The sequence below is a fragment of the Pelophylax lessonae genome, assembly GCF_965119305.1.
Source record: "Pelophylax lessonae genome assembly, chromosome: 3".
Classification (NCBI taxonomy): Eukaryota; Metazoa; Chordata; class Amphibia; order Anura; family Ranidae; genus Pelophylax; species Pelophylax lessonae.
Window position 1 is genome coordinate 551276831 of NC_138770.1, and position 21712 is coordinate 551298542.

The window sequence follows — 21712 nt, forward strand, 5'->3', positions numbered from 1 at the left end:
AAGTCTCCCATACTACCACATCATTTCTCACTCTAACATCATAATGCCCTGGTATGTTTGCAATATCTTCTATGCAGGACAAGCTCATGTGTGTTTGTTTTCATATAAAAAAAAAAAATTAAAAGTAATCCCGCAATATTTGAGCTGTACTGCTGTGAATTTGTGATTGCACAAAAAATACACAATAATTCACCCATACTACACTATATATCTTACCCATTTTGATAGTCTCATCCTCCTGTGTCCAATTTGTCCTGAATTTTGGAAGCAGAATAGCAGCGGCCACCAGCTCTGGGTCTTCCATCATAGGGCCAAAGCGATTCTGAATGCCCACCTGCAAGGCATCCACAAGCGGCTTGCAATACTTCAGAGGCATCTTGATCCTGTTCAGCTTGATTTTCAGGAGCTTGACGGTTGGGAGCAGCCACCCCATCTGGACATTGGTTTCAGCTTGCAAAATGTTAGTTGCTTGGGCGACTGGAGACATGACAGCAGAATACTCAGACAAGAATGCGAGTTCAGCTGGATTAAACCTATGAAGAAGACAAGAACATATAAACAATAAGAAACAAAAAACAGCATTGCTACATGATTGGATGTGGTGATTATCATGCAATGAATTTGGTACATCGTTCAATGTTAACCATTCAATTAAATGTTGTACAAGTAGACAATATGGACCAGAATTGAGTTTGAACAGAAAGAGTACCATAAACCATTTTTAAACTTACATTGGAACCTTCAAATCTGTGCAGAAAACTCTCATTGTTGCCTCTCCCTTTTCTTTCACTATCCTGAGCAGTCTCTCCACAGCCATGAAGACAGAGTTCCACCTTGTTGCATTTGGTCGCACGAGCTGGAGGGAGCAAGCATCTTCCACAATTTCAGCTGCTGTTGAGGATCTTGAACACTTATTCCAAAGTGCATTGCACTTGGCAAATGTTGAGTAGTATAATTTCTTGTACGCCTCATTGGACACTGCTTTGCTGGCATCGGCAGTGGCTATTAGGTTAAGAATGTGGCATGCACACCGCTGGTGCTTCGGGAGCTGGAACTCAAAACCATCATCCTCATCCAAAAGTGAAGATACATCGACAAACTCGACCTCCTCCTCATCTTTGTCTGCTTCTTCCTCCTCCTCCTCCTCCACCTCAACTAGAGCACCAGCATTTCCATCTTCACCGAAGAGTTTGAAGGCTTTAATGAAGTTGGAGCCATTGTCCGTGGTTGTTCTGACTATCTTCCCTCGAATGTCATACTCAGCATGGATATCATTAAGTGCATTTGCCAGAAGGTCAAAAGTGTGAGAGCCTCTTAATCTTTTACAGGCCAGGGCCACTGAGCACCTTTTTAAACTTTCCGGGTCCAGCCAGTGAGCTGTGACCCCAATGAAACTACGCCGCCTGGCTGACCAGCAGTCAGTGGTTGTCGCGATGTGGTCAACAGTTTGCATGGCCTCAATAATCTTGATCTTCATCTGTTTGGCAGCATCATCAATCATAGATGTGAGTGTGATTCTTGTCATTATTTTGGTATTTGGTACCAGGTCTAACACAAAATCGCGGAAAGCTGCTTGCTCTACAATGTTGAAAGGCTGAAGTCCTCGGACAACATACTTCATGATTGCCTTGTCAATGGATCTCTGAGGCATTGTGCTCCAGCTACCCATTAATGTCGGCTGCTTGATGGAAGGGGAGGGAATCGGTGTCTTCTTCTTTCGCTTTGCAGATGTGAGTTCCTCGTATCTATTCAAGTGGCAGTCATGCTTGCTCTGAAAAGAGACCAAAAAATATATTGTTTTACCTTCACAGAATTATAAAGTTTTACGTGACTGAGCAACATAGCTAGGTGAGTGTATAACCCACACTATTAATAAAAAGCAAAAATAATTCAATTAAAGTCAGTTATACTTATCCACCATAATTCTATATACAAAAAACTAAGCAAGAAACCCCCATAAGCAAAGATCCTTCATGGATTCTGCTTTAGTACTTCTCTGCATTCTTGCTGCAAAACCCTGTAGGCCTAACACTTGATACAACAAGCATGGTTCATGATGAGAAACATGAGTGCGCGAAGAAGACCACTTGAGATGCATGCAGAGCAGACAATTTGAGATGCTTTGTTTGTTGTCAGTCAGCACTCAGCACTTTGATTTCATCACCAAAAGTTTATTTTGACTAATAGTCTAATTTTCTACCATATAATTGAATAAAATTAACAGCTAGCCAACTTACTTTGCACTTTTTTTCCTGTTTTCACCTCACTCCAGTCTAAACTAGGCTAAAATATTTTTTAGGGAATTTTTCTACACATTGTCATATATAATTTTATATATAATTTTATAAATAACCTGAAATTACTGCAGTACACCAAGTTAAATCCTAGTACTAATTGGGGTGTCATAATGACAAATACCCAATAAAGAAGTACCTAGGTCCTAAAATCAATTGTAGAAAGGAAAAGGGAGGAGGAGGCATGAGGACTTTCTGGGTACACTAAGGCTACATTATGTTAAAAAATCATATAAGTTTATTTGGTCACTCTCACTCACAACAATATATTAAGAAAGTTCAGAAAGAGTGAGTAAGACACAAACAAGGTGTCTAAAAACAACACATATGAAGGAATACTCTCATGATACCACAAGGACACAGTGCCTAATGTGTAGATTTCTTGCCCAACATGTTTTGCGGTATCTTGTCCACTTCGTATAGGGGTCTTATGTTAACAGAGAGTTCCTAAACATCTAAAGAGAGAGCTAGTTGCATAATGCATTCAAATAAATCTATCAAAGAAATAGATAAGTTAGAGAAAAATAATATAACAACAATATATCAAAAAGCCACTCGCCAAAAGAAGGTCAGGCATCAAGCATGCATAGCACTGCTATGCTTGACGCCTTTACATTACTTCTCTGACCTTCTTTTGGTCAGTGGCTTTTTGATTTGTTCTTATATTATTTTTCTAACTTATCTATTTCTTTGATAGATAGATTTATTTATAGCAGCAATAACATGACATCATTTATACATACATAGCTGGTGATGACATTCCTGCGAAGGAAGGTGGCCCCACGACGACGACTTAGCCAAGAAGATGGTCCAGGCCGGGCAGGAGGGGGAGGCAACCACCAAAACTGAGCGGAAACGCCTCCTAGACGGACATGGGAGTCCTATGTTGGAGTAAGAAATGGACAAATGGCAGTCAGAAAGTAACTAAGCATATTGGAAAAGTGTTACTAAATATGCATTTAATCGATTCAAAACATATATATTAAAATGTGCAGTGCTGCACAGTCTGCACTCTGCAGACATCAAACAATTGTAAAATTAAAAGGGAATAAGGGATATAAGGACCAGGACCAGGAGAGAGAGAACTTTCCTCCATATTGTAAAAATAAATAGAAAGATATGTTCATCATGATCATTATGTTTGCCTCGCATCCCTTGCTAAACAAAAGCAGGTGCAAGCAGAAAAATATATGTATATATATATTATTTTTACACACACAGTAAAAAAGTACTGTTATATAATAATATCAGCAGACAGTCCAGTCAGCAGCACTCAGTCAGACTCAGGCTCAGCACACTGCAGACAAAGAGACTCACCAGGGCAGGGAAGGAAGGAGAGAGCCAAAGAGAGGTGCCTCAAAAAAAAACTGGTCAATTAGAAAAGGAAGACCAGCAGCAGGTCACAAACAGAAAAACACACACTGTGGAAGCCACGGACGGCCCGGACGGGACCACATGGTCAGACTACCATGCTGGGCTCACTGCAAAGAAAAGAGAGTCATATAAAAGTTAATTAAATGAGCCACAAGAAAGAGAGTGCCTGACATCATGATAGATAAGATAGGATAGCAAGAGTGTGGACCCCGTCACCCCGAATGCATTTTTTACCAAGTAGTTTAACCTCCTCCGTCCTGGCCTGGGCCGTCCGTGGAGCCTGCTGTGCTAATGTCTGTGTAGTCGTGGCCGAGGCTGGCTGACAGGCATCTGCCGACATTTTATAGGACTCCGAGTCCTGTCCGGCCGCTCACGCCCATCGGCGTGTGACGCGGCCGGACCCGGACCCATAATGCGCATGCGCAGATGGCTAGCGCAGCTGACTGTCTGTACGACGGCAGGCGGGGAGGCAGATGATGGACATCTCCACACCCCCCGCCCAGCCAATCAGCACCCGGAAATTCGGAATGGAGAGCCATTCCGGCCGGGTTATTATGGTTATGGGCGCATCTGACCAGTCACACTCACCAGCGCTGCGTAACGTAACCATATAGCAGCCATGATGGAAAGGGGAAACAAGACACAAGACAGTACTTAACTTAATAACTAGTTACTTAACATATATTTTTCTGCTTGCACCTGTTTTGTTTAACAAGGGATGATCAACTGCAAATAGAGGCAAATGAATTGAATATGAATATATATCATGAACATATCTTTCTATTTTGGAGGAAAGTTCTCTTTCTCTCCTGGTCCTGGACTGGTCCTATGATCCCTTAACATTACAAGTTTGATACACTTTAATATAGGTGTTTTAATTATTAAATCATTAAATGCAACACATTTCCAATATTATGCTTTAGTTACTGTACCGTCCATTTCAGTCCAACATACATAGGACCATCAAGCTATAATGATGACAGTATAAATAAAATAAATGATGTTATGCTATGCTTTACTTTACATTACCAGGCTGAACGGCTCTGACCTTCTTTTTGGTCAGTGGCTTTTTTGATATATTGCTCTCTTATATTATTTTTCTAACTTATCTATATTCCTTTGATAGATCTTTGCTTTGAATGCAAGCTCTCTGTTTAGATGTTTAGGAAGGACGTAGGAGGAAAAAGTCTCTGTTAACATGATAAGACCCCTTGGCCCTTACGAAGCGGAAGCGGAGAAGATACCGCGAAACATGTTGGGCAATGCCAATGCCAATAGGCAGCAACAGGGCAAGAAATCTACACATAGGCACTCCACTGTGTGTCCCTTTGTGGTAGTCATGATGAAAGTATTCCATTCCTTCATTTATCTGTGTTGTTTTTAGACGCCTTGTTGTTTGTGTCTTTATATATGAACTTTTTTAATGTGACCAAAAAAACTTGTATGATTTTTTTAACATAATGTAAGATTAAATCTTACTGGATGGGTCAAAAACACGATTCAACGCTGCGTCATAGCCTTTATGAAATTTATGACAGCTAGTTAACGCGTTAACGTTAAGCATGTCGCTAACTCGCTAATCGCTACGCTAAAGGGCTTACAGTTACAGCTGATAGCACAAGCTGGTGTGATTTTGATATTTGTAAAAAATTGTAACTTACCTTGATATGTTTCTTCAAATTCGACGGTGAATTTTTGAAGGCCAGTATTTCACAACCTTTCGGGCGGCAGAGTAAGCACCTCATTCTATATGACTTGTCTTTCACACCGACATATGAGAACATCGACTCTAAGTAGGGCCAGGGGTGGTCTCCTTCATGAGCTTCCTCACTCTCACAGCCAGGCAGATCACTTGAAGTTGAAGGGCCAGGGGTGGAAGGTGGTGTTTTTGGTTCGTCCATCTTTTCAGCTGAGGCAGAATGAGCATGCGCAGTCTAATCACGGAATCCGCGGATTGATTTGATTCGCTTGATGATGGATGATGATGTGCCAGGCCAGCTTCACAATCACAAACCTTAACCTACAACGCTTAAAAAGTGAAAAATGCATCAAAAACTACTAACAAAGTGGCTGTGCTAAAAATGCTAATAAAGTACCTGCAAATGCAATTATATAATAATAATATATATTCTTCTTGTATTCAAAATCAGATTAATCGTCCACAGTATCAAAAATAAAGTGACATGTCTGTGCTAAATGCAGTGCAAATTATTCCCACAATGTAAATTTAATTCATATAAAATATATTATATGACAATACCACAATAAAATAAGTTGTGATTGTGAATAAGTTAGGTGCAAGATTAAGTGTGTAAACTAAACTTTATAAGGAAAAGTCCATAACTGAATTCCAGTGTGCAATCTAAGAAGTGCTGTCACTTGCTGTCAGATGCTTCCACCTTTCTTCTGTGATCTGCTCAAGTAAAGTGGTGGACTGGATAGCCTCTCTCAGTCTCACCTTAGGAGCAGCACTGGCACTGCACTGGTTCAAAAACCTGTCTATATATATTATTTTCATTATAAGAACTTGTCAGAACATGCTTCCACCACCTGTCCTGAGTCCTGACTCCTTCACACTAGTGCTCATTTGCTTTGCTCAAGTCAAGTGCCTGTGCCACTGCCAGTGGCCACTGCAGTGCGGGCACAGCCGCACAGGCAGAGGCAGGCCGCAGGAAGCACAGGCACCAGTCCACCTCACCCACACACACAACAACACTTATGGTCCAGGTGAGTCCATGGACCATGGATGATCGGATAAATAATCATCATAGCCATCACCGTCATCTTGGTTCAAAAAAGCCACCCAGCCGCCCATGACCCGGGCCGGCCCAGGCCGTGCCCGTGTGTGTGTGTATATTAATATAATATATATATTTTATATTGATATTTGATTCTCAAATGGCACATTGCCATGGTGGCAGATGGCAAGGATTAGGCCCTCTCAGTCTCTCCACGGTCCACCTCACTCACCTCACCTCATAGAAGAAGAAGATGAGAGAGATGCCAAAGAAAATGCTCCGAGTCCTGCTCCCGCGTCACAACTCCTCTCAGACTCAGTAAGGGCCCTAAGGGGTGGAGTCTGAGTGACACATCACGTTTAGAGGCGGAGAGACCTCAAGCGGGAAGTGGCAGCACGGCTCCTCCAGTGCGGTCTCTTAACTTGATGATCATGATGACGACAGTGATTCCGCGGGCCGCGGCGCGAGCGAAGCTGTGGGATTGATTGAATTGAGTTGTGCTGCCTGCTACACGCTACTACCTACTACTACTACTACTAAATTGTGAGTCAGTATGTATATTTATTTCATTTTTATATATAAAAGCGGACCGGTATTGTTGAGCTGAGCACTACACTAGATCTCCTGGCTGTCACTTTGTCACATGTTGGGAAATCACAGTGGCTCGGCTCCAGAAATGGCGGGTGTCCCCGTCATCCTGCCAGGGCCGCCAAGAAGTTCATCACCTAAAGCAATCTTATCTTACACACTTCAACTTGTTGCACGCACCTGACCTGACCCTAAGTCACCTAACTTATTATTTCATAACTTATTTTATTGTGATTTTATTTTCATATTTTATTTTTATATGAATTGAATTTACTGTTACTACATTGTGGGAATAATTATTTTCAATGCATTTAGGCTTTAGCACTGTTGTTTTTTTTGATACTGTGTGGACTCGAAGTGTGGGCAGGGCACACTGGGGGCAACGATGATATTATATCGATTGCACAGGCACTTTATTCGCACAGCCAAGTTGTGTTTGTTAGTAGTTTGTTTCTTGATGCACTTTAAGCGCTGCCGCTGTAGCACCTTTGTTTGTTTCATATTTTCTTTTTATTGGAAAGATTTGGTATAGCAGCTTTTATTATACACTGCCTTTATTTTCGTATGCGCTGATTTACAAATGAATGACATTATACACATTTTTTGGAGCTTTATGCAACCTGCCATCTACTGTTCTGGCAGTGGTAATTTTTTTAAAAGTAACGAGTAACGATGCAGCACAAAAAAAAAATATCGGAGTAGAAGTATCGAAATCATCGGAAAAATGTAGTGAAGTAAAAGTAGAAGTAGGAGAAAAAAATTCTACTTTAGGAAAGTACAGATACCGCATTTCGGTACTTAAGTACAGTACTTAAGTAGTTCTACTTCGTTACTATACATCTCTGTGTATTGGTGGGGATCCGGGGGAGTCCAAAAACCAAGTCAGTATCTGGTGTGACGACCATTTGCCTCACGCAGTGCAACAGATCCCCATTGCATAGAGTTGTTCAGGTTGTGGAGTGTGGCCTGTGGAATATTGGTCCACTCCTCTTCAATGGCTGTGCGAAGTTGCTGGATATTGGCAGGACCTGGAACACACGAGAGCATCCCAAAACATGCTCAATGGTTGACAGGTCCAGTGAGTATGCTGGCCATGCAAGAACTGGGATGTTTTCAGCTTCCAGGAATTGTGTACAGATCCTTACAACATGGGGCCGTGCATTATCATGGTGAAACATGAGGTGATGGTCGTGGATGAATGGCACAACAATGGGCCTCAGGATCTCATCACTGTATCTCTGTGCATTCAAAATGCCATCAATAAAATGCACCTGTGTTCATTGTCCATAACATATGCCTGCCTATACCATAACCCCACCACGGGCCACTCTGTCTTTTTCTGCTGTCACTTTTCTATGTTTCTATGAACTTCTAACAATGTATGTGGTTTTTGTTCAGTAAAGTCTATTGGCTCCAAAATTAAATGTTAAAAGCAAACAAAATTTTGAACTACTTGCTTGGGACAAACATAGACCAATAGCAGACATCTCAAGTCTCCCGCAAGTTGCGAGACTCTCCCACATTTAGCCCTGTACTCACGGACACCTGCGAGCGCAGGGCGATATCCCGGCAGGGCTGAGGATGGCAGTGTCAGAGGCGAGCTCAGCTGTCATGACTGAGAACGGAGCCGCTATTTAGGACTGGCTCACAGGCGGAGTGATATCAACTGCAGCCGCGTGCTTCCTCTGTATGGCTCCTCCTCTCACAGGCAAAGTGCACTTGATATCACTCCGCCTGTGAGCCGGTACTACGGAGGAAATAGGGGCTCCATTCTCACAGTCTTGACAGCTGAGCTTTGACATTGCAGCCCTCAGCCCTGCCAGGATATCCACAGCATACCACAGAGACCGGCACCACAGAGACCAGCATACCACAGAGCCCAGCAACACAGAGCCCGGAATACCACAGAGACCGGCACCACACAGAGCCCGGCATACCACAGAGATCACAGAGCCCAGCACCACATAGACCATCATACCACAGAGATCACAGAGCCCAGCAACACAGAGCCCGGAATACCACAGAGACCGGCATACCACAGAGATCACAGAGCCCAGCACCACAGAGACCATCATACCACAGAGATCACAGAGCCCAGCAACACAGAGCCCGGAATACCACAGAGACCGGCACCACACAGAGCCCGGCATACCACAGAGATCACAGAGCCCAGCACCACAGAGACCATCATACCACAGAGCCCGGAATACCATAGAGACCAGCATACCACAGAGCCCGGCACCACACAGAGCACGGCATACCACAGAGATCACAGAGCCCAGCACCACAGAGACCATCATACCACAGAGATCACAGAGCCCAGCAACACAGAGCCCGGAATACCACAGAGACCGGCACCACACAGAGCCCGGCATACCACAGAGATCACAGAGCCCAGCACCACAGAGACCATCATACCACAGAGCCCGGAATACAATAGAGACCAGCATACCACAGAGCCCGGCACCACACAGAGCACGGCATACCACAGAGATCACAGAGCCCAGCACCACAGAGACCATCATACCACAGAGATCACAGAGCCCAGCAACACAGAGCCCGGAATACCACAGAGACCGGCACCACACAGAGCCCGGCATACCACAGAGATCACAGAGCCCAGCACCACAGAGACCATCATACCACAGAGCCCGGAATACCATAGAGACCAGCATACCACAGAGCCCGGCACCACACAGAGCACGGCATACCACAGAGATCACAGAGCCCGGCATACCACAGAGATCACAGAGACCAGCATACCACAGAGACCAGCATAGTCTGCAAAATAAGTAGAAAAGGTATGTGCATTAGTGTGTGTAAATTGTTGCAATGTGTTTTTTAATACCTAGCTGTGTTCTGTCATAATAAAATGTCATGTCCTTCTTCATACATGTATGAAGAAGGACATGACATTTTCTGGCTGCCTATGTCACATGTGCTAGGGGTGCAACTAACCCCCAGCACATAACTGTAAATATCCCAGCATGTGCAGTGTTTCTGACTCCTACCACCATCACCACTTCAAATCATCAGTGTTCCTTTAATATCTCCCAGAAGAAGTAAACCTCCGTATACTGATTACATATCAGTTCATTATCCTCTGGTTGTGTTAAATTGGAAAGGAGGAAGGGGGGGGGGGTGCGTCGCGGAGTGCCACCTCCCTGAAATGAGTTTTTGCAGGTTGGGATGTCTGCAATAGGGTCCTTTCACATGGGCTTTCCCCCCGGCGGACTCCGTTTTGCTCAGCGGGGATCGATCCGCCGATCCCCGCTGAGCAGGCGGATAACAGGTCTGTCTCCGCTTACTTTGCAGAGATGGACCTGTCAGATCCTTGCTCTCCTCTATGGGAGCTCGGATGAACCTATCCGATCCGATCCTCCAGACGGATGGAAAATAGGGTTTCCATCCATCTGGATCTCACAGACCACATCAGATCGGATAGCGGCGGGTGTCAGCGGACATGTCACCGCTGACGTCCGCTGCTCCATAGGAGTGCATGGCGCATCTGATCAGGTCCGCCTGAAAAAACTGACAGACGGACCTGATCAGAAACCCCATGTGAAAGGGGCCATAATCAGAGAATAAAGTGAACGAAAAAAAAAAAAGAAATGGGCAGGCTTGATGGACTACTCAGTCTTTTTCTGTCATCGCATTTTTATGTTTCTATGTAACAATGTCAGTATTTCTATACTGTTTTGTGATATTTTTTAAATCTAATGACTGTATAATATAAAAGCACAATGAAGGGTTAATAATGCAACATTCATAAAGTTAGCTGCCTGCATCAGAAGCTCTTAGCACACTATGCATATTTATGCTGAATTCAGGCAACTGGAATTGTGGATTTGTTTTAAATAAAGCTGGTTGATTCACATTTCACTAGCAGTGATCTTTTGTTCCTGCTAGCTGAGGTTGCTGGGCAACAGGAAAGGAAGCCTGAGAGCTGAGCACTGTGGGTAAATGAAAGCGAGGCTTGGTTTCCAGGAAGGAGCACACAGAGGAACATCGTGCAGAGATCCAGCACCATATCTAAGCAGTGTGACAGTGAATACAGGTACTGTGTGTGTTTAGTTTATGGAATCGTATCTTTAAAGATTTCTATTAATCCACAGAATTTAAGGAAAGTTGAATAAAGCAGTCTACTTTCCCCCTTTGTATTTTATTTTCTTTTTTTCCCCCTGGAATTTGTTAATATGTTTATATTGATTTGATATTGTGATTTTCTTTTTTTTTTTGCTATAACATTTGTATGTATGTAAATGTATTAATATTTAGATGAATAAAAATATAAACAATAAAAAAAAAAAAATGATACTACTGTCTTCAGTGATGTAAGCGCTGCGCAAACTGTTGGCGCTATATAAATCCTGTATAATAATAATAATAATAATGAGGATAGGATCCAAACCGAGGTGAGCCGCCCAGGAAGCTGTCACCTGTACTAGCCAATCATATGCGACCGGGGCATTCCCTGTGGCTGCAGGGTGGGGAATGCCCTGGTCGCAGATGATTGGCTAGTACAGGTGACCGCTTCCTGCACTTGCACATCTGGCTTCAGATCCTAATTCAAACACACCCTGGCTCATCACTATTTGTGATGGAGTAGAGCAAGGAGCACTGCTAATTTGCGAATATCATTTTTGACTCTAGACACAGACTGGAGAGGTGTGCTTTGTGTGTGCTCCTCTCATGTTAAACAGGGATGAGCTCGGGTATGTTCGAGTTTGTACGTGTCCGATCCCGCCAGGAAGCTGACACTGCACTCCGCTAATCACAGGCAGTGAGACATTTCCTGATCCGCAGCTGCACAGACATGAAAATGTCTCACTGCCTGTGATTAGTGGAGTGCAGTGTCGACTCCCTGGCGGGATCGGGCACATAAGAAATCTAACACGCCCGAGCTCATCTCTAACAGTGTGTTCATTATATTATATTCTCTTTCCAGTGATAACCTAGCATGGCGGGAAACGTTGAGAAATTCCACAGTCCTGGAAAGGGTAATGGACTACAGGCAGCCAGAGATCTTGATGTAGGCGAGATGGTGGCGAATGCAGAGCCCTTCGTGTACACTGTGTGCCGAGAAAAGAACAGAGGAACCACGTGTCACCACTGCCTGCGCAGGTACATCAGACCCTGATAGTGTTCATCCTGCATGGAGTCAATCAAGTCAAGTGTGCTTAATAGGCATACAGTATCCTCTCACAGTCTCCTTCACAGCTGCCGCTCTGGTGTGTAACCATTGTGGCAGGATTTGGAAATACCATAGCTGGCAGTAGAGATTCCGCCATCCTCGCTGTTGGCACAGTTGAGGAAATCAATTGATTTTCTCTTGTTCAGCTCATAAGCCAAATAAGAGACATTGAGCCATGTGTGGCGGGCTTAAAGTGATTGTAAAGGTTCACAGTTTATTTGTTAAAAATAACAAACATGTCATACCTGCTCTGTGCAATGGTTTCTCCTCTTGGGTCCTCCGCCAGCACTTTCCCCCCCTCAAGTGCTCCCATAGCAAGCTGCTTGTCATGGGGGCGCTCTTGCGAGCCCTGCTCTGTGTGTCCATAAGACACATATAACATGGCTTGCTCCCTCCTCAATAGCACTGGTTGGCAGCCGTAGGATCCAATGGCTCTCGCTACTGTGTCTCGGCCAATAAGTAGGGAGAGAGCCTTGGCTCTCATTCACATTTCTGTGTTGAGATTGGGTATGTATAAGGAGGGGGGGGGGGGGCTGGCAGGGAAGCAGCATGCAGAAAGTTTGTCACCTTCATGCACAGAATTCATGAAAGTAAAAAAACCTTCTGCATTTACAACCACTTTAAAGCGGAGTTATGGCCACAAAATGCACTTTGGGCCATCCGCTTGCTCAGTGTCACCTGTAAAAGAAAAGGATAGTCAAGATTTTTTTGTTTTTTGTTTACTTACCTTTTTTATTGAAGAAAATATACTTACCTTCCTTCCACTTCCTACCTCTGCGGCCGTGGCCCGTGCCATCACTTCCTGCTTGCATTGATTCCTGGGAGCTGAACGTCATCGCTCCCAGGAATCAATGCACCGGCCCCGCTCGTCAGTTCCGGTGCAGGCGCGTCATTCTCTGCTAAACAGCTTCTGGCAAGCCCAGGAGCTGCGCAGGGATGACGCTCCTGCCGCGGAAGTGACGGCGGGGCCGGTGCAGTGCATTGTGGGACCGAAGATGACGCAGAAGAGGACGCACTGGCTTCAGCTGCCCACAACAGAGATGGCAGCGCTGGAGAAGAAATTTTCAAGGTAAGTATTTCTTCTAAAAGGTAAGTGCGACCTGGGACAGTTCAGAGGCTATCCATTGTGGAATGTACTAGTCCTGACTGTCCCGGGGGTATTTTTATTGAAAAAAACATTTTCGTGGCCGGAACTCCGCTTTAAGGCATTTTCAAATGGGCAGCAAAGCTTGTCAAACAATAAATTATTACCTTTTGTTTTTTGCTCGGGAAAGCTTCAAATAGGGATTTGAGGCCCACATTTCAGAAAGGTGCTTATCCACTTCTCCTACTATCACAATACAGAATAACACAATCTTACAATCTCACAATCCTAAAAAAGGGAAGCAAAGGTCAAATAGTTACAGTGGCGTATTTTGATAATCCTATTTCTAAAATCATAGACTTTTTACAAAACATATGTTTTGCAGAGAGAGGGATAGAGGGGCAGGGTTCGGTGGAGGAGACAAAATGGAAAGGAATCATCAATGTTTTTGGAAATTTACCAGCATGCTGGTCAGCTGTTTGAGAACACGATATTTCCCTGTCCTGCAACAGGGAATGTACACCCCACCCAGTGAATTTCCTAACCTTCCTTCATCATTATTACGTTTTAGGAAACTGTCGGAAGTGGCATACGCCATATTAACAGACTAGATCAGCCTGTTTCAGGTCTATATGCGCCAGTTTCTATTTCAACATGAAATAGAAACTAGAGCAGATCTGCACCTAGTTTACAGAGGAAATGCGACCATTTTCTATATGGAAAATTTGCCACAGATTGCGACCTTGTCGTGTGGGGTATGAGCTGTCATTAGGCAGCTCACATCCCTTTCTCTGCTCATACAGTGATTGCACCACAATATCAGTGACAGCACAGATTTAACTCCTTCCTCCTCCCTCTGCTCTGAGCTGAGCAGGCGGTGGATATTGCTGTGAGATTGAAGCATGAAGCCCCAACTCTCCGTTCTTTGTTCTGTGTGCTGTACTTGTCACAGTCACAGAACAGAGAACAGATCGCTCCTAATTATTGGTGGGGCTTACACCCCTTTTGTTAATTGGGAGCAGCATCTGTTCTAAATGTAACACTGCCCCCATAGGGGTTGCTGAGTATTAGGTTCCCTGGGTCTCCCTCTGATTATCCTGCAGCCAGATGATTGAGTATTTCTACACAGCCAGGTGCACACTCATCCACTTGTTATCCAATGACCAGTCCAGGGGATTTGAGCTTTTTGTATTTATTGGTAGAGCTTCGATTAGTGGGATACTTCAACTTGTTGAAGGGATTAGTGGGATACTTCAACTTGTCCTCTTTTTGTGCATAGTTCAACTCTCACTTGGCCTCACTTAATTGAACTGAATAGCAGACCCTCTGCTGAACCATACAGGGTTTGTATGGAAGAAAAGTCCTTTGCTCACTCTGGCAGCAGACTCAATGAACACTGACTCTTCAGGAGAATAATCAGTATCCTCTTTAGCTGGCAAGTCAGCACTGCAGGACATCAGGGTTGCAGCTTCTGTAACTCTGGCCCTCAGGTTGACCTTCTAAAGCCGCATGGCAGCTTTGTACAGAGAAGGGGCAGCAGCCCCCTCCCTCCAGGACCCTGCTCTCCAGCCGAAGACCCCCTGCACACGTGCTCTCTTGGTATAAATAAAGACACCCAGCATGCCTTGAGGCACTTTCCTCTGCCAATGGCCAGGGCTGTATCTACACCCATGCTCCCCTTTGTCAGGTTTCCTCTCCCTATCCAATATGCCCCATCCTATTGGACCAGTGGGAAAGAGGCAGACAACATGAGCAGCATCTGATCACACTGAGCAGACCCTATCAATGTTTCACTGCTCACTGTTAGGCAGCGAGTACTTAAATTTGCCTGACCGTTCCCCTGGTAAGCAGGGAAACCCAAAAAACAATGCATTCTCTAGCACCTAGGAGGGTGCTACATACATTTAGAAGAGTCGTGCAAGCTTGTGCCTGCACAACTCTTTGGTAATGCCCTCCACGGTGTCTTAGACACTTTACAATTCCATTGTGCCTCTGCACAACAAATGTCAGCAGATTCATCTACTGTACCTGTTGTAAACAGCTATAATCACACTTCTATATCTAAACCTATGTGTTTTAATGTTTGCTTTTATGCTTCTTAACACATTTTGAATGCTTCATTCTACAATTTTAATGTGCTCGATATTCTTTGGTGGTGCATTTTGCATGGTTTTAAGGGCTTGTTCATACCAATTTGTTTGCCCGGTTCGCATAATATCTTCGCTCTGAGCGTACATCTATAAATGGGAGTACCGCTTATAGTGTTCAGCTCTGTCCAGCCGCAGAATATTTCAGTCTGCCATAGACTTTGACATTCTTCAGGCAGCAGGGCTGGATGCTGCACTGTGCCTCACAGGTGCACTAAAATGCTTGGATGCACAGGGGCTGGACTCCTCATTTGCAAGGGGCCTACCATCTTACAGTACCTGTGGTTTGTTTACATAAGAAGGCTGGCAGGCTGCCACATTCCTGCTGCCACGTTCCTGCTGCCACAGAAATCTAAGAGAGACGAGCTGTGGTTTCTGTGCCCCTGTTGAATATAAATTTCTTCACAATGCCTACAGCTACAGAGGTCTGTAAGTACTGGTTTTTACCTCTTTCCAATCGCATAACGCATTTATGCAGCAGAAGTAAAAAGGGGGCTTTATTTCTCAGCTACTGCTCATATGTGTTCATAGCAGCCCGAGGTTGTGTGCTGAAAGTGTGCTCACTGCACGCTCCCTGCACACTATTTGAACTGTCTGCAACAGCTCTTGGTTACAGCCTCTGAGCAGCAATGCTTCCTGATCATGTAACTGCTGTAAGAGCTAATCACAGAGGTCACAAAATAAAGATGCGGTGCAACCTGCCAGCATTAAAGCCCACTAAAGGGTAGTCAGGAGGCAGATTGAAGGGGTTAAAGTGCTTTTACTGCTTGTTCAGAGTTGTGTAACTCACTGCATGCAGGGGTCAGGGTAGTGCAGGGGACTGTGGTGCGTAACACACAGAGCACAGGGGACTGCGGTGCGTAACACAGAGCGTAGGGAACTGTGGAGCGTAATGCACATAGCGCAGGGGACTGTGGTACGTAATGCACAGGGGCCGGGGGTACATAATACATGCGGTGCAGTGGTCAGGAGTAAGCAATGCACGCAGTGCAGTTGTCAGGAGTAAGCGATGCATGTAGTGCAGTTGTCAGGAGTAAGTAATGCACGCAGTGCAGTGGTCAGGAGTAAGTAATGCACGCAGTGCAGTGGTCAGGAGTAAGTAATGCACGCAGTGCAGTGGTCAGGAATAAGTAACGCACACAGTGCAGGGGTCAGGAGTAAGTAATGTATAGAGTGCAGATGTCAAGAGCAATTAATGCAGTTGGTGCATAGTTCAGGAGAGCCTAACACTATTGCACTAAAGTTAGTTATGCACAGAGTGCAGGGGTCAGGAATGTGTGATGCACAGAGTGCAGTGGTTGGAAGAAAGAGGTACTGAGTGCAGGGGTCAGAAGTGTGTAATGTGATGAGGTCAGGAGTATGCAGAATTTTGAGGTCAAAGGTTTGCAACAAACTGCATCCAGGGGTCAGTGTAGTGCTAAATTTTCCCCAATATCTCCTCCCCCTTCTTACTACAAAAAAACTCCACCACTAATCTGCCCCAAACACGAATTCCTTCTGCAAGCCAAAATTATCCAAAGAAATTAATTTCCCCCTCTGCTGAAATCCTTCCACCCAACACAAATATTTGCCCCTCCCAAACCTCTCTTCTCAGCACACATCTTAACCAGCCCACTACGCTCACTCTCCCCAAATCTTGCCTTTCTTCCCTAGTCTTCACCCATCTCAAATTTCTCCTCCTCAAGTTTTCACCCCCCCCCAAAAAAAATGCCCCCCCCCAAGTCTTAGCAGTGTGAATCGTCATGTCCCCTTCCCCCTAGGTCATTATGAGTCCTAGCACAATTCCCCCCTCCCTCCCTGAATTCACCAGACCAGATACAGCACAGTAAGCAAGGGGATTCCTCCGAAGCTCCCCCCTTGATTTTAGAGCAGAGGAGGAGCCTAGAGAAACCTCCCTCTGCTTTCAATTCTACTTCCTAGACAGGCAGCGAGATGGGCAAGATGCCAGCTGCTGCTGTAGGTTGTGGTTTTGGCACTCAGGGCATCTGGCAGGAGATGCAGGGGATGCCCAACACTAGTTACTCCCCTGCCCAAAAGCCTAGGAACAAGCCAGGTATTACACTTGCATCCCCACAGGTCAGAAGCCCAGGAGGGAATACCATTCCCTCCACTCAAGTTTCAGGTTTTACTGAGCTCTGTGTTCTAGCTGTGCAATTAATATGACGTTAGATCCTCGCCCTCTGCTTTCCATTGCTGAGAAATAAACTTTGATCTGTGAGTTTAAGAAGGCTCTGGAGAAGAGATGACTGTAGCTAACATATGCAACTTATGTAGGAAGATTTGTTTAATCTCTGTGCATCACTTGAGGCTAATCACTTCAGTGGTTTTATGTAAAGGCTCATACACACTTGACGAAAATCGGGCGAAATATCCTCCGATTTTTCTCTCTCATGCTCAGTGGTCATAACCGTTTTTAGTGCATAACGTTCACAAAATTTCTTGTCCGTTTTTTTTTTTTTATTTATTTATTTATTTATTTATTTTTTTTGGGACATTTGTTCCTAGACTTCCGGGTCGTCGGCAACTTTAGATCATACTCAGTCTTTCGTATCCGATATTTTTCACGGATGTACTGCATACACATTAAACTAAAATTGTTCATGCTGGAGACAGACGATAAAAATTTTGGTGTTTGTCCCTTGGTTTTTTTCCATTGAAAATGTTGGCATTAGCTGCTGAAAGTTGTGTACACATCAGTATTAATTTTGGCAGCAAATTTCAATTTAGTTTTAGTCTTAGTCTTAGGACTAAAATGGCATTTTAGTTTTAGTCCCATTTTAGTCTTCTGCAAGTGTTTTAGGTTTAGTCGTATTTAGTCGACTGAAACTCCAGTACATTTTAGTGGACTGAAACTCCAGTACATTTTAGTGGACTGAAACTCCAGTACATTTTAGTCGACTAAAACTCCAGTACATTTTAGTCATCTATAATCGAATGAGTGTAGTTCAATTTTAATTTGTAATGCATTATTTAAGCATTTCTCTACAATTTCCAAACTCATTATATACTACTGCTGGAGTGAAAAAGTGTTATTTATGGTATTAAGCTTTGAGCATGCACTAGCACAGCACTACACAGACACAGATTTAGTCATTAATGCCTCGTACACACGTGCAGATTGTCGGCCGAAAAGATTCGGCCGACGACCGATCGGCCGATTTTCGGCTTGTTAGTATGATGCTTCTGACAGCCGACAGCGCACTTTCGGCCGAACAGAATCTGTCGTGCAGGCATTAAAATTTTTGTATGCCGACACCAGAACGGCAGATTGTTCGCCAGTCAGTACAGAATTCGGCCGACAGACAGCAGATTTGCAAGACTGGGCATGCTCAGAAAAGAAAAAAGACAAGGAAAGTGAACCATCACATGACATCACTTCTGCAGTCGGCTGTTGTTGGCCGACAATATTCGTGTGCAGTCTTTTGCAGTTTTCAACAGACACGACAGACCTTGGACAAAAGACGGCCGATCGTTCGGCCGACAATCTGCACGTGTGTACGAGGCATTAGTCTTTATTTAGGCAAAACTGTTTTGCCAAGAATATTGCTTTTTTGACCAAAAATGTAACATAAAAATGTAATAAAAATAAAAACTTTGCAGGCTCGTCGACTCATGATGTCAGTCATGCAGTGCACATTAACTTTAACAGGTCAAGAAACTGAACAGAACACAATAAAACCTTTCAGCACTGCAGCTTTACCTGGTGTCAAAGGGACTGGAGTAAAGTAATTTTCTCTTATGATTCATTCCCCTTTCTGATTGTTTGGGGCATCCCAAAAAAATCTTGTCCAGAGACTCACTCCAGGGAAGAAAAAATAAGCATTAGCTCACTTCATCAGTCCTGTGTCATTCTCATGGCAACAGTAAAGCATCCTGAGACCTGAGACCACTGTGGGGGGGTTGCTAAGTTCTCAGCCAACAAGGGAGTGGGCTCACTGCTCACTCACAATTTTGCCTAAGAACACAGCCATGAATAAAGAATGGTACAAAAACATCCTCCGAGAAGTACACACAGTGCTGGATGGCGAATGCCACTGGTCTGAGGGGAGGCAGTAATGGCTGGCCTGGCTGTTGTAACTCAGTGGGTGCTCTGCTCTGGATGTGGGGGTGGGTGCCACTAACTGGGTGGTCGTCTGCCGCGTGATGATGTGACGGAGTCGGGTCGGGAGTCCGGAGGCCTGGCTGTAGTGCTGCAGTGCTCTGGTGAGGTGACTAGTCTCGACTCTCTTGTAGTCATCACGGAGGGGGCACGCCACGCCAGACGCCACACCACACAGTCGCTTACTGGGAGCGGAAGCAGGTGAGGCTCTGTGAAAACTGGAAGTTGGGTAAACGTCCCTGCCTCACATTCTCGTTTAGTTTTCGTTTGTTAACGAAAATGGATTTGATTTTCTTCATAGTTGTTGTCATTTGACGAAAATGTGCTATACTTTGAGTTTCGTTTTCGTCACTTGAAAACGGTGACAAAAACGGTTTCATTGATGAAATTAACACTGGTACACACTAGCCGAAAATCGTACGATTTTACCTCAGATGGGAATTTTTGGCAGATTTTCTACTAGTGTGTACCTCACTTAAGGGTTTACAACCACTGTAACTGGGGATCAGAGGTCACCTGAAGTTCAAAAGTTTTTGCTTACAAACTGCATGACTTTACACGTTGCTTACCCAGATGATAGTAATCATTGTGCATGGTAAGCCAACAGTTTTAAATGTCAGTGACCTCTGACCCTCAGACTGCTTTAAGAATGGCAGCTACCATGTTTTCGTCCTGCCTGATACCTTTTAGTTCACCATTACCAAAAACTGGCTATACAGATAAGGGGCATCTGTAAATAAAAACAAGCTGTGCAGCTTTGACCAATAAGAAATGATGCCCTTGTTATACAGTGCATCCAGAAGGTATTCACAGCGCTTACTTTTTTCCACATTTTGGTATGTTTCAGCTTATTCCAAATGGATTAAGTTTATTATTTTCCTCAAAATTCTACAAACAGTACCCCATAATGACATTGTGAAAGACGTTTGCTTGAAAGCTTTGCAAATTTATTAAAAATAAAAAATGAAAAAAAAAATCACATTTACATACTGGAAGTATTCACAGCCTTTGCGCAATACTTTGTTGAAGCACCGTTGGAACCAATTACAGCCTCAAGTCTTTTTGAGTATGATACTACAAGCTTGGCACACCTATTTTTGGGCAGTTTTTCCCATTCTTTGCAAGACCTCTCAAGCTTAATCAGGTTAGATGGGGAGCATCGGTGCATAGACATTTTCAGATCTCTGCAGAGATGTTCAATGGGGTTCAATTCTGGGCTCTGGCTGGGCCACTCAAGGACATTTACAGAGTTGTTCCATAGTCAATCTTTCCTTATCCAGGCTGTGTGCTTAGGGTCATTGTCCTCTTGGAATATCAACCTTTGCTCCAGTCTGAAGTCCAGAGCGCTCTAGAGCAGGTTTTCATCAAGGATGTCTCTGTACATTGCTGCATTGATCTTTCCCTCGATCCTGACTATTCTCCCAGTTTCTACCGCTGAAAAACATCCCCACACCATGATACTGCCGCCACCATGCTCCACTCTAGGGATGATATTGGCCAGGTAATGAGCGGTGCCTGGTTTCCTCCAGACATGACGCTTGCCATTCAGGCCAAAGAGTTCAACCTTTGTTTCATCAGACAAGAGAATTTTGTTTCTCATGGTCTGAGAGTCCTTCAGGTACCTTTTGGCAAACTCCAGGCGGGCTGTCATGTGCCTTTTACTGAAGAGTGGCTTCCGTCTGGCCACTCTACCATACAGGCCTGATTGGTGGAGTGCTGCAGAGAGGGTTGTTCATCTGGAAGGTTCTCCTCTCTCCACAAAGAACCCCTGGGTTCTTGGTCACCTCCCTGACAAAGGCCCTTCTCCCCCGATCACTCAGTTTGGCCGGGCGGCCCTCTCTAGGAAGAGCCCTGGTGGTTCCAAACTTCTTCCATTTATGGATGTTGGAGTCCACTGTGCTCATTGGGACCTTCAATACTGCAGAAATCTTTCTGTACCCTCCACTAGATCTGTGCCTTGATACAATCCTGTCTCGGAGGTCAACAGATAATTCCTTCGACTTCATGGCTTGGTTTGTGCTCTGACATGCACTGGTAACTGTGGGACCTTATATAGACTGGTGTGTGCCTTTCCAAATCATGCCATATCAACTGAATTTACCACAGGAGGTGGACTGCAATCAAGTTGTAGAAACATCCCAAGGATGATCGGTGGAAACAGGAATTTAGTTTGTGTCATGGCAATGGCTGTGAA

General features: G+C 44.4%; 1 protein-coding gene across 1 annotated transcript in view; it reads left to right on the plus strand.

The window, feature by feature from the left end:
• Positions 1-10980: 10980 nt before the first annotated feature.
• The window catches only part of SMYD3 (SET and MYND domain containing 3), a 915592-nt gene continuing 904860 nt past the window's right edge, over positions 10981-21712 (plus strand). Inside the window, exons 1-2 of the mRNA XM_082249576.1 lie at positions 10981-11051; positions 11943-12118. Coding sequence (XP_082105702.1) covers positions 11955-12118 — 164 coding nt within the window. The 5' untranslated portion in view covers positions 10981-11051; positions 11943-11954. The remainder of the gene's footprint in view (positions 11052-11942; positions 12119-21712) is intronic.